The sequence below is a fragment of the Hemicordylus capensis genome, chromosome 3 (assembly GCF_027244095.1).
Source record: "Hemicordylus capensis ecotype Gifberg chromosome 3, rHemCap1.1.pri, whole genome shotgun sequence".
Lineage (NCBI taxonomy): Eukaryota > Metazoa > Chordata > Lepidosauria > Squamata > Cordylidae > Hemicordylus > Hemicordylus capensis.
The window spans coordinates 31,733,064-31,745,771 of NC_069659.1; the positions used below are offsets into that span (position 1 = coordinate 31,733,064).

Genomic DNA, 12,708 nt, shown 5'->3' on the forward strand with positions numbered 1-12,708 from the left:
TGTAGAGTGTATGTGAGTGGGTGTTTAACTTTTTACCTCTACATAATTTTGCTGGCAAAAATAATACACATCCATAATTTGTCATTTGCCCTGGGGCAACAAACAGTTGGGATGGAATAGTTTCTTTAGAAAACCAGCACAGCAGAGGAAGGTTAAGAACATAGGAAGCTGCCATATACCAAGTCAGACCATTGGTCCATCTAGCTCAATATTGTCTACATGGACTGGCAGTGGCTTCTCCAAGGTCACAGGTAGGAGTCTCACTCAGCCCTATCTTGGAGATGCTAGGGAGGGAACTTCTGATGTCCTTCCCAGAGTGGCTCCATCACCTGAGGGGAATAACTTACAGTGCTTACACATGTAGCCTCCCATTCATATGCAGCCAGGGTGGACCCTGCCCAGCAAAGGGGACGTTATGCTTGCTGCCACAAGACCAGCAGGTTATAAACCAGGGGTTCTCAAATGTGAGTCCTCAGATGCAGTTGGGCTACAACTCCTATCATCTACAGCCACAATGTACATGGCTACAACTCCCATCTACAGCCACATTTGAGAACCCCGGGTTAACCCCACACACCATAGTCTTGATCAGGACTGGAAGGCCCAGTATTTTTTTTAAAATAAATAAATAAATTTATTTCTAAATAAATAAATAAATAAATAAATAAATGCAAAGATGCATTTAAACACCTCATCAAAGTTTACTCTCAACAAAGCTATGGAGACCAGTCCTGACCTGTTTCAAAGTGAGAATAACCTCTTCCTTGAGGGAAAATAGACATGAATCAAAATGCAAGACTTCTCTCCAACAAATGATGTTGTTTTAACTTGCTGTATGACTCAAACGGTATACTGTCTAACTTGTCTGATTCTTCTAAACACACACACACACACACACACACACACGCTTAATTCTTAAAAATAAACCATAAAGTAAATTATATCTAATGTGTCTGGGATGACCACTGTCAAATCTAAGAAAAGTACTGCAATCTTTAGCTTTTTAATTTAAGAAAGTATGTATCTGTGATGCTGAATGTTTGACCAGCACATCCAAAAAATGAACCTGAGAGAAACTGGCCTGAAGATCAAACGGAATATTAGTATTCCTGGAATGGATCCATTATGGAATTCATTAAGTTCCTCCAAATTGCCTTTCCAAATGAAAAAATGATGAGGTTGTACACACAACCAAAATAATGGCAGGGAAGGCAGGGATGGACCTACCCCCCACCCCAGATGATTGGTAAAGTTCTCTTGGGTACACCATTACATGCCCACATGATCTGCACTGCTCCATGCAGCGAGGATCTCTGGAGGCTGGGACCCGTTTTTCCCAGCCTCCAGGAATTGCACAATGCACCACACAATGAGTGTGGTGCATTAGGGGATTCCCCTGGGAATTGGGCACTCTAGGAACCCGACTCTGTGGGCTGCCCTAGCCTGGGTTGGGCTGCTCATGCAAACAGCCTTGTTGTATATGCAGCGATACCAAAATAAAATGGAGATACGAAAAGGGTTAGTAGTTACACCAGCCTTTATGTGCCATTAAATACCGAAGTAAAGAATGGCATTTTGCTCTTGAATTACAGTTCCCATTTTCTTTGTACATCTAGCATTCTGCAAAAAAAGTTGGTGATACTATCTTCTATGTTCCCAGCAGCAGAATTTGCTTCAAAATTACTCAAAAGGAAGTCAATATTCACAACATACAAAAGAAGAAGAAGAAGAAGCTACCAAATACAAAGCACAGGAGACCACAATTATATAATCATTTTACTGTATGTCCATGTAAACATTTATTTCATGCACTTGCTATGCATGCTGAATTCCTTCTGATGTGGAATGTTTAGCTTTTTGCAGTACAACCTCATAAAACATTTCAGCTTTAATTCAAAGACTTGTGTTATGATACAAAAGGCTATTTATATTTATTAGGCCCATGGGCCTAATATACATAGAATATTTGTCAAAATAATTTATATTTATCTATTTTTTACAATAATGCATATCACCTTGCACTTTCAAATCCCATCAGAATAGTTACAGTTGTATAAACCACTTTGAGCATAAATAAGTAGTTTATTAGTCATTTCATGTACAATAAACAGCAATACCAAAACAATATAGTATTTAAAGAACACACACAACTCACACATACACTTCTTTAACGAAGTATTTTTAAAGTACTAGTTTTTAGTACCACTTTTAAAATGTTGGTACTAGTTAATTTAAACCAACAAGGGCACATACAGTCAAAGTGATGCACTTTCAAGTCCTGCTGGTTTCAGTGAAAGTGTGTACTGATATGTGAGAGACTTAAAATTGTTTGACTGTCCATGCTCTTAGGAAGCAGGCTACCAAACGTTTCTTCATTGCCACCCCACTCATTTTAATGGGATTCATGCTTTCCCAATTACAAGAAAACATGTTAATGATCTATTTAGCTTACTTACTTCCCCAATAAATTGCTAAAAAAAAAAAAACATAAAAAGGGTGCAGAAGGAAGGTAAGGATTGATGGAATTAGAAAGCGGGACAATAATACAAGCCATGCTTGTACTTTTGAAGACTGCACATTGTAGAACAAATTGGCCTGGTTTGCACAATAGTTTGAATCTAGGTTTAATGTAGATTACTGACATTAGTGTGATTGTGTCAACCCTTGCCAAGGTGGTTTATGGCTCAAGAGTAATCCAAGATTCCCGCCCTGGTGTGGGTTCACACAATCACAATAATTCTGACAATTTATATTAAACCTAGATTCAAATGATTGTGTGAACCAGACCATTATGTCATTTGTAGGGTGATCATAACAATGTGTGTATTTAAGATTGCCGGTCAAATCAGCACAGTTACATGTGTCTGTTCAGGCTCTCAATTCCAAATACTTTATACACTCCCAAAGAACTGACAAGGCAACTTTTAGATAAAGTTTTTTCTTCATCTTATAGCCTCTCAAAGTTCTGATTCTTTATCACCATCATCTAGATAATATTCATCATCCGTAGTGGTGTCGGAGTCTGAATCTGAATAATCCACAGGGCCTTTCCCATGGACATCAGTTGGCTCACTTAGAGACGAGCCTTCTGCTGATGCATTTCTCTCAGCAAAACTTGAGGTTAACTGCTCAGACATATTTAAAGAACCACTCTCTTCTTTTCTCAGACAACCAGGGTTCTTTAAAAGACATGGCCTCCACAACCGTCCTTCAGTAAGCGATCTCTTTATATTGTCCAAGAAAGCCTGTTGCTGTTCTTTCCCAAAAATGCCAAATTCAATTGATGGGTACATCACACGTCTAGAACCAAAGGTCCTGTTACTGTCATTATATGGCTCCCAGTTCTCATTCTCATCACAAGACAGCAGTTCAGAATAGGATTTAAACTTACGACCGTACCTACTATTGTGACGTATGAAGTTGCTCCCTGAGGCCTGGTGATCAAGGGGTTCTCGTGCATAAGATGTTTCAGAAAAGTGGCGTTCACGTTGCATTTTGCCAAGATTCACAACTGGCTCAACACAGGGTAGGTTTCGATTTAGCCTGTTTGACTGCTTGATGTTTTGATCATGGTTGTATCCTGTTGGTGAAACCACCTTTTGTGGTTGGTAAATATTTGACTTTGAGTCATTTTTCATAAGAAGGTTTGAGATTTTGTCCGGTGAATGTTGGGAAAATGAGGACTCACTAACATTACTAATGTCTTTTTTCTTTTGACCAAGATCTGCAGCTGTAATTCTGGAGAAGACAGAGCGATTGTTGTTTTCTAAAGCCTTGATGCGCGCTTGGGAAATATTAAGTGTAGACACTATTTCTTCTGGAAACAATGCTGTGAGATTTTGTGGGCTGTTTATCGTTTTTTTATCACTTTGTCTAACACTGCCAGTCTCCCTTTTCTGGTTACACAGGTTTGCAAAAGGCCTTCTACTTTCATTGGTAACCAAGAGAGGGCCTTCATTAATTTGTGATTTCTTATTCTCTAATTGGTCAAGCACAATGTTATCAAGTTCATCAGGCAAAGGGTTCAGATTCTGGTTCTCATTACCTGTTTGCAGAAGTGACTGGGGAACATCAGGTGAAATCAACATGCCGTGAGATTCACTGATCTCCAAAGAAGGGGCGCCATTCTGTGAAAATATACTGTTTATATGTGGCTTGGGACTTAAGCTTTTCTTGCTAGAAAACTTCCGGCTTGTTTTGTACATAGCTGCCAGTTTGTTTTTAATTGAGGGCCTATTTTTCCTTTTTTCTATGTCGCTAGCTTTATCTTTCATGCAATCCAATATAAGCTTATTTTCAGTTGCTGAACGGTTAAGCAAATCCTGTGTGGTACTTGAGAACTGATCTTTAGAGTTAACGTTCTGGTTATCTACAGAGTTTTTCTCAAAGCTCTGTAAGTGTGTGCAGTCTTCATATGTCAGAGAATTCTGAGGCGTCTCCTCTTGTTCAGTTTTTGAATGCTTCAAAGCAATCCTCTCTGGGATATTTGTCTGAAGAGCTAGATTAACTTTGGAAGCTGCATCCAACTGAAATGTTTGTTTCTGGAAATCTGAGCACACCTTGGTCTCTGAAATAACTGCTTCATCTAGGCCACTTCTAATACTTTTATTTCTTGGCTGCAATCCATTCCCCTTCTTTGATATAATATGACATATATAACGTGCTCTTTCTTTGACCTCTGCATTTTGTCTAGTTTTCTCTCCAGCAGAGTTTTCCAGGATGTCTGTTGCTGGGTTTGCAGCATATTTCCCTTCCTGGTTGCTACCGATTGAACGGGAAGGTAGAATATGTAACTTGTTGCTCTTTGTTGCTTTAGCAGATGGCTGACAGCACAGGAGGCTCTCCTTTTGAGCATCCATTGCAAAAGAAGCTGCAGCAACATTCTCTAAAGGGATTTTTGTGTCTGTAGGGTTTGATGAGCTGAAGCTTAATGTGTTGTCACGTTCAGAGCTCTCTTTCAATGGCGAAGGACATGTGCCAATATGTAGTTTGCCCAGTGCATTGGTAATGATATTAACTGATTCATTCACTGTAACCCTGGGTTTCAGTTCACTTAGAGGGTCATTTAAAGCTATCCTGTTGGAACGTACCAGTACTGGGGCTTCTGTCTGAACTCCTAGTCCTCCTCTGTGGTACATGGTGCTTTGTGCCTGAGATGCACTTGCTCTCTCCGTGGTAGGACTTATGACATCAGGACCTCCTTTATCAGGATCATCTGGAATTTCTGAGTTCTGTGGCATACCATGAGTGACCGGCATTTTGCCAGGAGAACCTGCTTTTTCTTCTCTCTCTAAGCTGGAAGGAAAAGCAACACTTGCTAAACCAATGCGAACTTCATATTTCTTTTGAGGAGCTCGATAATTTTCTAAGGGTAGGGAAGAATCTGTGTTCTTGGTATCATCTAGAAAGAGACTCCACAATGTTCTAGATTGTTTCCGTGGTAAGGTATAATAAACGGAAATCAGCTCATGGTATTGGACATTATCTTCCTCAATGCTAACTGTAAGCTTACTAGTAGTTTTGTACTGCTGTAAAGGATTTCCCTCATCGGTTTCCTCACAATCAGAAAATACAGGAGCTTCAGATTTCTCTGGAGAACCTATCATTGTCCCTTTTCCTGATTTACTGGAAATTACATCAGTAGTACTTCTGTGCCTAGGATCTTGGGTTGACAGCAAATGGCAGTCTCTAATTTGTGGAGTGTTTTCTTTTGGTGATGGATTTAAGGAAGAACTGGCTGGACTTACACAGGATAATTTATCTCGATTTGAATAAAGGTTTTCAAGTCTATTTGATATATGCCTGTCAAAATTATTCCCCATAGCAATTAGGTTTTTAATGGGTCTTTTAGCGGAAGACATAGGTTTTTCCAATAAAACACTACCATCAATACTGGCTGATTTTCTAGGTAAGTTGTAATATATCATAGGGGATTTGGGAGGGCTGTTACTTGGAGAGCCAGTGATTTTGGTGGTGGTGGCATGTCTAACAAAGCTGTTCCGTCTGCTGAACTTTTCAGTGCAAGGTTCTGGTAACTGCTCATCTGTAAATATTTCAGGGCCTCTGCTGGAATCAGGAGCAGAAATATTCTTGCACTTCTTATTGTGCCCCAATGCTCTCAAGCTTTCTGACTGATGCTCTTCTTGCTGCAGACTTTGAGGAATTGGCGCCCTTGTGCAGTTACCAGTAACAGAAGGTGGGAGAGACATTTGATCACAGTAGTTTGTGGCACAATCACCTTCATTTTGTTGCCCATTTCTGTTGCGAATGCTTGATGAATGCATTTTTTCAATTTCTCTTTTAGAAGTTGATTTGGCTTGCCTTTCTGAGCCCGATGGGAGTGGTGGTTTAAGAAGCACGTTATTCTGTGGGACAGTTACAGAAGAGTTCTTAGAAGGAGCTATCGAAGGTTCTGTTGGACTATTTGAATCTATTTGCTGAGAAACTGGTTCAAATGTCCCTTCTTTTGCATCTCCACTGCCCACGCTACCTGACTGGTCAGTACCCTTAATATCATCTGAGGCAAATGTTTTAAAGTTCTGCTTAGTCTGAGTGTGCATAACCAAAGGCTTCGAGGAGATTTGTCCAGCCCCAACTAATAGATTTTGTTTCTGAACTGCATATTCTGTCCTGTCCTTTGAAACTGATAAACCAGGCTCATTGGAAACACTTGCTTTGACAAATGGCAAAGCAGCCGTTGAATTATACATTGGACAGTTATGCATGCCTTTTGCATGCCTTGAAAATAATCTGGCTGTTGCATCTTCTGAACGATTCATGCTCCTTGTGTATCCCAAGACATGGTTCTGTGCATCACTCTCACGTTGCCATAAACTAATGTTTTTTGCATAGGGACTTTGGTAGTCATTTAGATTAGCTGGGTTACTTTCAAAATTGGCATCTGAGGCAAAAAAGACTTCATCATTGTAATACTGGTGGCCATCAGGCCTAAAAAGCGGCTGCCCTAATCTTTCACAAGGAAAACTCTTGCGGGACAGATTCATCCTACCATGCAGTGGTGGATATCTGTAGTGGGGTCTGGGAATATTCCTTTCCCATTGATGCAATGCATAATTATCCTGATTATCAAAACGCAGAGGATCTGGACGTTTGTCAGCGAAACTGACCCCACTAGAATAATTGGTATTTGATAATGTTCTTCTGTAATTGACTTTTGAGCGGTAAAATTCATATCTTGTATTCTCCTGCAGAGCACAAGGATATGTATCTTCAACAGCTGGGCCAAATTCCATTAACGACCGTGTCCTAAGAAGGCTCTCTGGATATTGTGGATGTTCAGAAGACTGTGGTGCATTCCATACGACAGAAGACAGGGGAGTCCGCCTTGGATAGAGGCGACAGTTCCTTTGTGTGAATCTTCCGTTGCCTTCCATTGCTGAAGGATGTTGTAGGCCAACTATGGAAAGCTGGTCAGCAGATCCCAACGACTGGCGCCTTGCAAGACAAGACAAAGAATAACTCCTGCTAACGTTATCTGTATACATGAAGTCCTTGTGCCCAAATCCATTGCTGGGTGTTGCTGAGGAATATCCAAGGGAACCTTCTGAGCATTGTCCAAGAGAACGTGTGGAGTGCCCTCTCTTCAAGGTAGTAGACCCAGACCCAACATCCCAGTAAGCATAGTCTTCTGCATGGTGCCTTTTAAAATATGTATCATAAAACATCCTTGGTCTGACAGGAGTTTTGTGTTCTTCTCTGGCTCTCAGTGTCCTTGTTCCATCTGACAAAAACATGCTCCGGTCATTTCTCTGTACTCTTCCAAGAAATGTTGGTCTAGTAATAGTGGAGTGTTGATTGGTGTCTGGTGCTCTAGAGCCATAGTCAGTGGGAGTCTTCCTGTTCACAGAATCTTGAGCTTGTTCCCGTGCCAGTTGGTCATCCAGATTGCCCAGAACTAGGGGGGGGGGGGGGAGAAGACAAAAATAAATATATTTATATTTTCTGATATTTGGCAGGAACAACCAACTTTTCATTTATCCCACAAAATCTTTGTGGGGACTATCCTCAAATTTTTGTGAGGTCTACCCCACATCATAGCAGATTGACCATTCAAAATGCTTGAAGTTGCAGACAAACTTATTCATACTGAACAATTGTCTCTGTGGCCAAATATTTATAATGTTCAAATCCAGCAAACATCTATATCACCCCTTTCCATAACAGAATGTGCAAGGTGGCTTCTGGATCTCTTCCCAAAACACACTGGCTGACATCCTGACTAATGAAGCACTGGTGCAACGGAAGAAGGACTGCTACTTCTGAAAAGTCCAAACCATTCAACTCCACTGCTGGCTTAGTAGCAGGGGCAAACTTCAATGACTTCCCCTTCCCCTGGAAGCACTGTGTAGTACCCAAAAATATGTCCCGGAGGGTTGTGCAGGCCTTGAGAACATATTTTTGGGTAACACAGAAGGCTTCTGGAGGGAGGGGAGGTTGCTGAAATTCGCATGCACACACAAGCACCGTTGCAGCATTAATCTGGAACTCTTCAGAAGCACTAGCACTTGAATAGTCAGGATTTTAGTCACTTCTATAAATTGCAGTCCTCCCCAAGTCCTGCTATGCTGCCCCATCATGGTGGTGGTGGAGTGTTCCTGGGAAGGATGAGCGAAGTACGCTGGGAGGTATACTCCCAGTAGCTGGAAGTGGATGATCACTTCAGTGACAATGACAAAGACATCATTTCATACTGTGCGGAGAAGGCAATGGTAAACCACTCCTATATTTTGCCAAGAATACTACATGGATAGACAAAATGGAATGACTGTCGATGTAGTGCTGGATGATGGGCCCCTCGGGTCGGATGGTACTCAACATGCTACTGAGGAAGAGCTGAGGATCTCTCAGAGTACTGATGGTGTTGAGGCGGTTAGACTAAAGCCTTTTGGACGTCTAGCAGCTGATGTTGCCGTGTGGGAAAAGAAAATCTGAAGCTGCAAAGACAGAATTACAATGGGAACGTGGGACGTAAGAAGCATGAATATGGGAAAGCTTGACACCTGAAAGATGAAATGAATCGACTACAGATTGACATCTTGGGCATCAGTGAATTATACTTTCAGTCAGAAAATCATACTGTTTACTACTCAGGACACAAAAAACAAAGAATGAATGGTGTTGCTTTCATAATCAGGAAGGATATACCGTGTTTCCCCGAAAATAAGACAGTGTCTTATATTAATTTTAGCCCCCCAAAATGCACTAGGGCAATTAGCGGTACATCAGAAATTACTGCTAGGTCTTACTTTCGGGGTAGGTCTTACTTTCGGGGAAACAGGGTAGCAATGACAGCACTTGGGTAAAATGCGATCAGTGACCGACTAATATCAATTAGATTTCTTGGACAACCTAACATGACAGTTCTTCAAGTCTATGCCTCAACAACTGACGCAGAAGAGGAGGAAGTTGATGAGTTTTATGCTCAAGTTCAGTCTGAAATTTAGAGAACATGCAAGCAAGATGTGATGCTGGTGATTGGAGAATGGAATGCCAAAGTTGGAAAAGGTAAGGAGGAAAACACAGTCGGCCTATATGGCCGAGGAAACAGAAATGAAGCAGAACGACTTATTAGTTTCTGCCAAGCCAGTGATCTCTTCATTGCTAACACATTCTTCAAACAACCAAAGCGGCACCTATACACATGGACATCACCAGATGGAGTACTCAGAAATCAAACTGATTACATGATAGGTGCAAGGAGGTGGAAGAGTTCAGTTATAACAGCAAAACATGGGGGGCGGGGGGAATTGTGGAATCGATCATGAACTGCTCATGTGCAAGTTCCAAGTCAAGCTAAAGTGGAAAAACAAAGCTATCCAGCTGCCACGATATGATCTTGAGAATGTAACCACCACTTTCAAGGAGAACATCAGGAACTGCTTTGATGTTTTGAACCTCATTGATAGGGAACCAGAGGAATTGTGGGATGAAATCAAAGAAGTTGTTAAGGATGAATATGAAAAGAAACTGCCAAAGACCAAGAAACAGAAGGAAGGAAAATGGATGTCAGAACAGACATTGGCAATTGCCAAGAAGAGGAGAGAAGCCAAAGTCAAGAAAGATAAAGACCTCAGGAAAGAATTTAATAGGGAATTTCAGAAAGCTGTTAGAAGAGACAAGGAGCAGTACTACAATGACAGCTGTAAAGACTTTGAGGATGGAAACAGACACAGGAAAAACTAGGCAGGTTTTCCAAAAAATCTCTGAACTCAGAGGGAGGTTCCAACCTCAAATTGGTATGTTAAGGGATGCCAAAGGACAGATAGTAACTGATTCACAGAAGATCAAACAGAGATGGAAGGAGTATACTGAAAATCTGTACAGCAGGGACATCAACATCCAAGATACTCTAGAAGATATCCCCTACTTGCAAGAACCTCTAGTACGGGAAGATGAAGTTATATCAGCACTCCAGTCATTACCAAGTTGGAAGGCTACAGGAATTGATGGAATAGCTACAGAAATATGGCAAGCAACAGAAGAAGAATCAGTCAAGGCTCTAACCAAACTGCCAGCAAATTTGGAGAATTACACAGTGGCCAACAGATTGGAAGACATCAGTCTACATACCCATGCCAAAGAAAGGAGACTTAACAGATTGCTCATACTATTGCAGAATATCCTTTATTTCCCATGCTAGCAAAATAATGCTCAGGATCATTAGATTAGAGCCCTACGTGGAAAGGGAAATGCTGGATGTTCAAGCTGGTTTCAGAAAAGGCCGAGGAACAGGAACCTTCAATTGTGGCAACCATGTGAACTTGTGGAGTATCTTTAGGAAAATGGTTCCAGAACATGTCATTTCTCATGAGAAACCTATACACAGGACAAGAAGCCACAGTCCAGACGGAACATGGTGAAACAGACTGGTTCCAGATCGGCAAAGGAATAAGACAAGGCTGTATACTTTCTCCTTCTTTATTGAGGTTATATGCTGAACATATACTGAGAGAAGCTGGATTGGAAGAAGATGAGTGTGGCTTTAAAGTTGGAGGAAGAAACATGAATAACCTGCGCTACGCTGATGACACCACTCTGATAGCTGAGAATGCGGATGATCTGCAAGCTCTAGTAATGGAAGTCAAGGAGCACAGTGAAAAAATGGGACTACGACTAAATGTAAAGAAGACTAATGACAACGGGTACAGCAACTAGCCTCAGAATTGATAATGAAGACACTGAAGAGGTGGATATTTCTGCCTTTTAGGATCGAGCGTCAACAGTAAAGGATCAAGCAGTCAAGAAATACACCACAGACTAGCACTTGGTAGGGTTGCAATGAAGGCCTTGGGAAGGATATTTAGATTACATGACATGTCTACATCTACAAAGATTAGAATCGTTCGGACAGTGGTTTTTCCAGTGACACTCTATGGATGCAAAACTGGACTTTAAAGAGGCAAGATAGAAAAAGCATTGGTACTTTTGAACTTTGGTGCGGGAGAAGACTTTTGAGAATACCATGGACAACCAGGAAAACAAACAAATGGATCATAGAGCAAATCAATCCAGAATTTTCACTTGAGGCACAAATGACCAGGCTCAAATTATCATACTTCGGACACATTATGTGAAGATCCAGCTCCCTTGAGAAGTTCATAATGCTGGGAAACGTTGAAAGAAAGAGAAGAAGAGGATGACCAGCAGCAAGGTGGATGGAATCGATTGCGACAGCAATGAATGCACCACTACCTTAAAGGCCAAGTTGAAGACAGATCATCCTGGAGAGAATCTATCTATGTGGTTGCTAAGAGTCAACACCGACTTGATGGCACTTTATCAATCAATCAACCAATCATAAATTGCAATGGTAATAACAGTTTGCTATCATTCAGTAAACTTCCTCTTTACCTAGTTGGTGTTTGGAGTAAAATGAACTCTCATTAAATCTATTCTCCCAGTAAAAAATGGGCAGGAATGGGTGACATTTGGGGGAGGGTGGGAGGGGCCACTTCAGCTGCGACATGGTAGCAGCTCCCCAAACTGTTTTTCTATCCTCCTCTCAGAGCAAGAATGTGTAGCTTGTCCTCATCTTTTGGAACAGAACAGGCTTATAATTTAACTGCCCAGTCCTATACATAAAATTAAGTTCCACTGAGCTTAATCCTGCATGTGAGCCCTGTAAGATATTCCCTTAGGGGATGGGGCTGCTTTGGGAAGAGCATCTAGGTTCCAAGTTCCCTCCCTGGCATCTCCAAGACAGGGCTGAGAGAGACTTGGAGAAGCCACTGCCAGTCTGGGTAGACAATACTAAGCTGGATCGACCAATGGTCCAACTTGGTATACAGCAGCTTCCCATGTTCCTAGCTGATTAAATAAATAGCTGTTCTGGCCTCAGACAGTGCTGGGTAAATTGTGCTGTCTACAGATCAGAGGGAAGTAAGGTAGGCCCCCAACACATGCTAAAGACACAAAAAATAAATCTCAGCATGAGAAAAATATCAGAAGCCAAACGTTACTCAAGTCTCTTATGGTGGTGGAGAGAACAAAAATAGACATACAATCTGTTCCCCCTCCTGCCTAAAAATACTTCTAGGTCCCCATTCAAGGTCCACATAAAACACTAAAGAAAGCCTTTATCTGCTAGAAATGCAGTTGCAATTGGCCCTGTTCACTTAAATATCAGCTAGAAAGCAGGACATTTTAATTTTTTGTTTGCTTGAAGACCCAAGATTGGTGAATCACTTC

General features: G+C 41.3%; 1 protein-coding gene and 1 long non-coding RNA gene across 9 annotated transcripts in view; one reads left to right on the forward strand and one right to left on the reverse strand.

Moving 5' to 3' along the window:
• LOC128351441 (uncharacterized) overlaps nt 1-12,708 on the forward strand; it is a 54,701-nt gene that overhangs the window by 30,735 nt on the left and 11,258 nt on the right. The window contains exons 3-5 of one of the 3 annotated variants that reach the window (XR_008319775.1): nt 6,059-6,196; nt 6,305-6,497; nt 7,212-7,696. This is a non-coding gene — a long non-coding RNA (uncharacterized LOC128351441). Of the gene's footprint in view, nt 1-6,058; nt 6,197-6,304; nt 6,498-7,211; nt 7,697-12,708 lie in introns of those variants that run through there. The other 2 variants (XR_008319774.1, XR_008319773.1) reach the window with 2 other exon arrangements.
• EXPH5 (exophilin 5) overlaps nt 1,764-12,708 on the reverse strand; it is an 86,908-nt gene continuing 75,963 nt past the window's right edge. For all 6 annotated transcript variants that reach the window (XM_053310963.1, XM_053310964.1, XM_053310965.1 and 3 more), the window contains one exon: nt 1,764-7,915. In XM_053310963.1, coding sequence (XP_053166938.1) covers nt 2,958-7,915 — 4,958 coding nt within the window. In that variant the 3' untranslated portion in view covers nt 1,764-2,957. The remainder of the gene's footprint in view (nt 7,916-12,708) is intronic.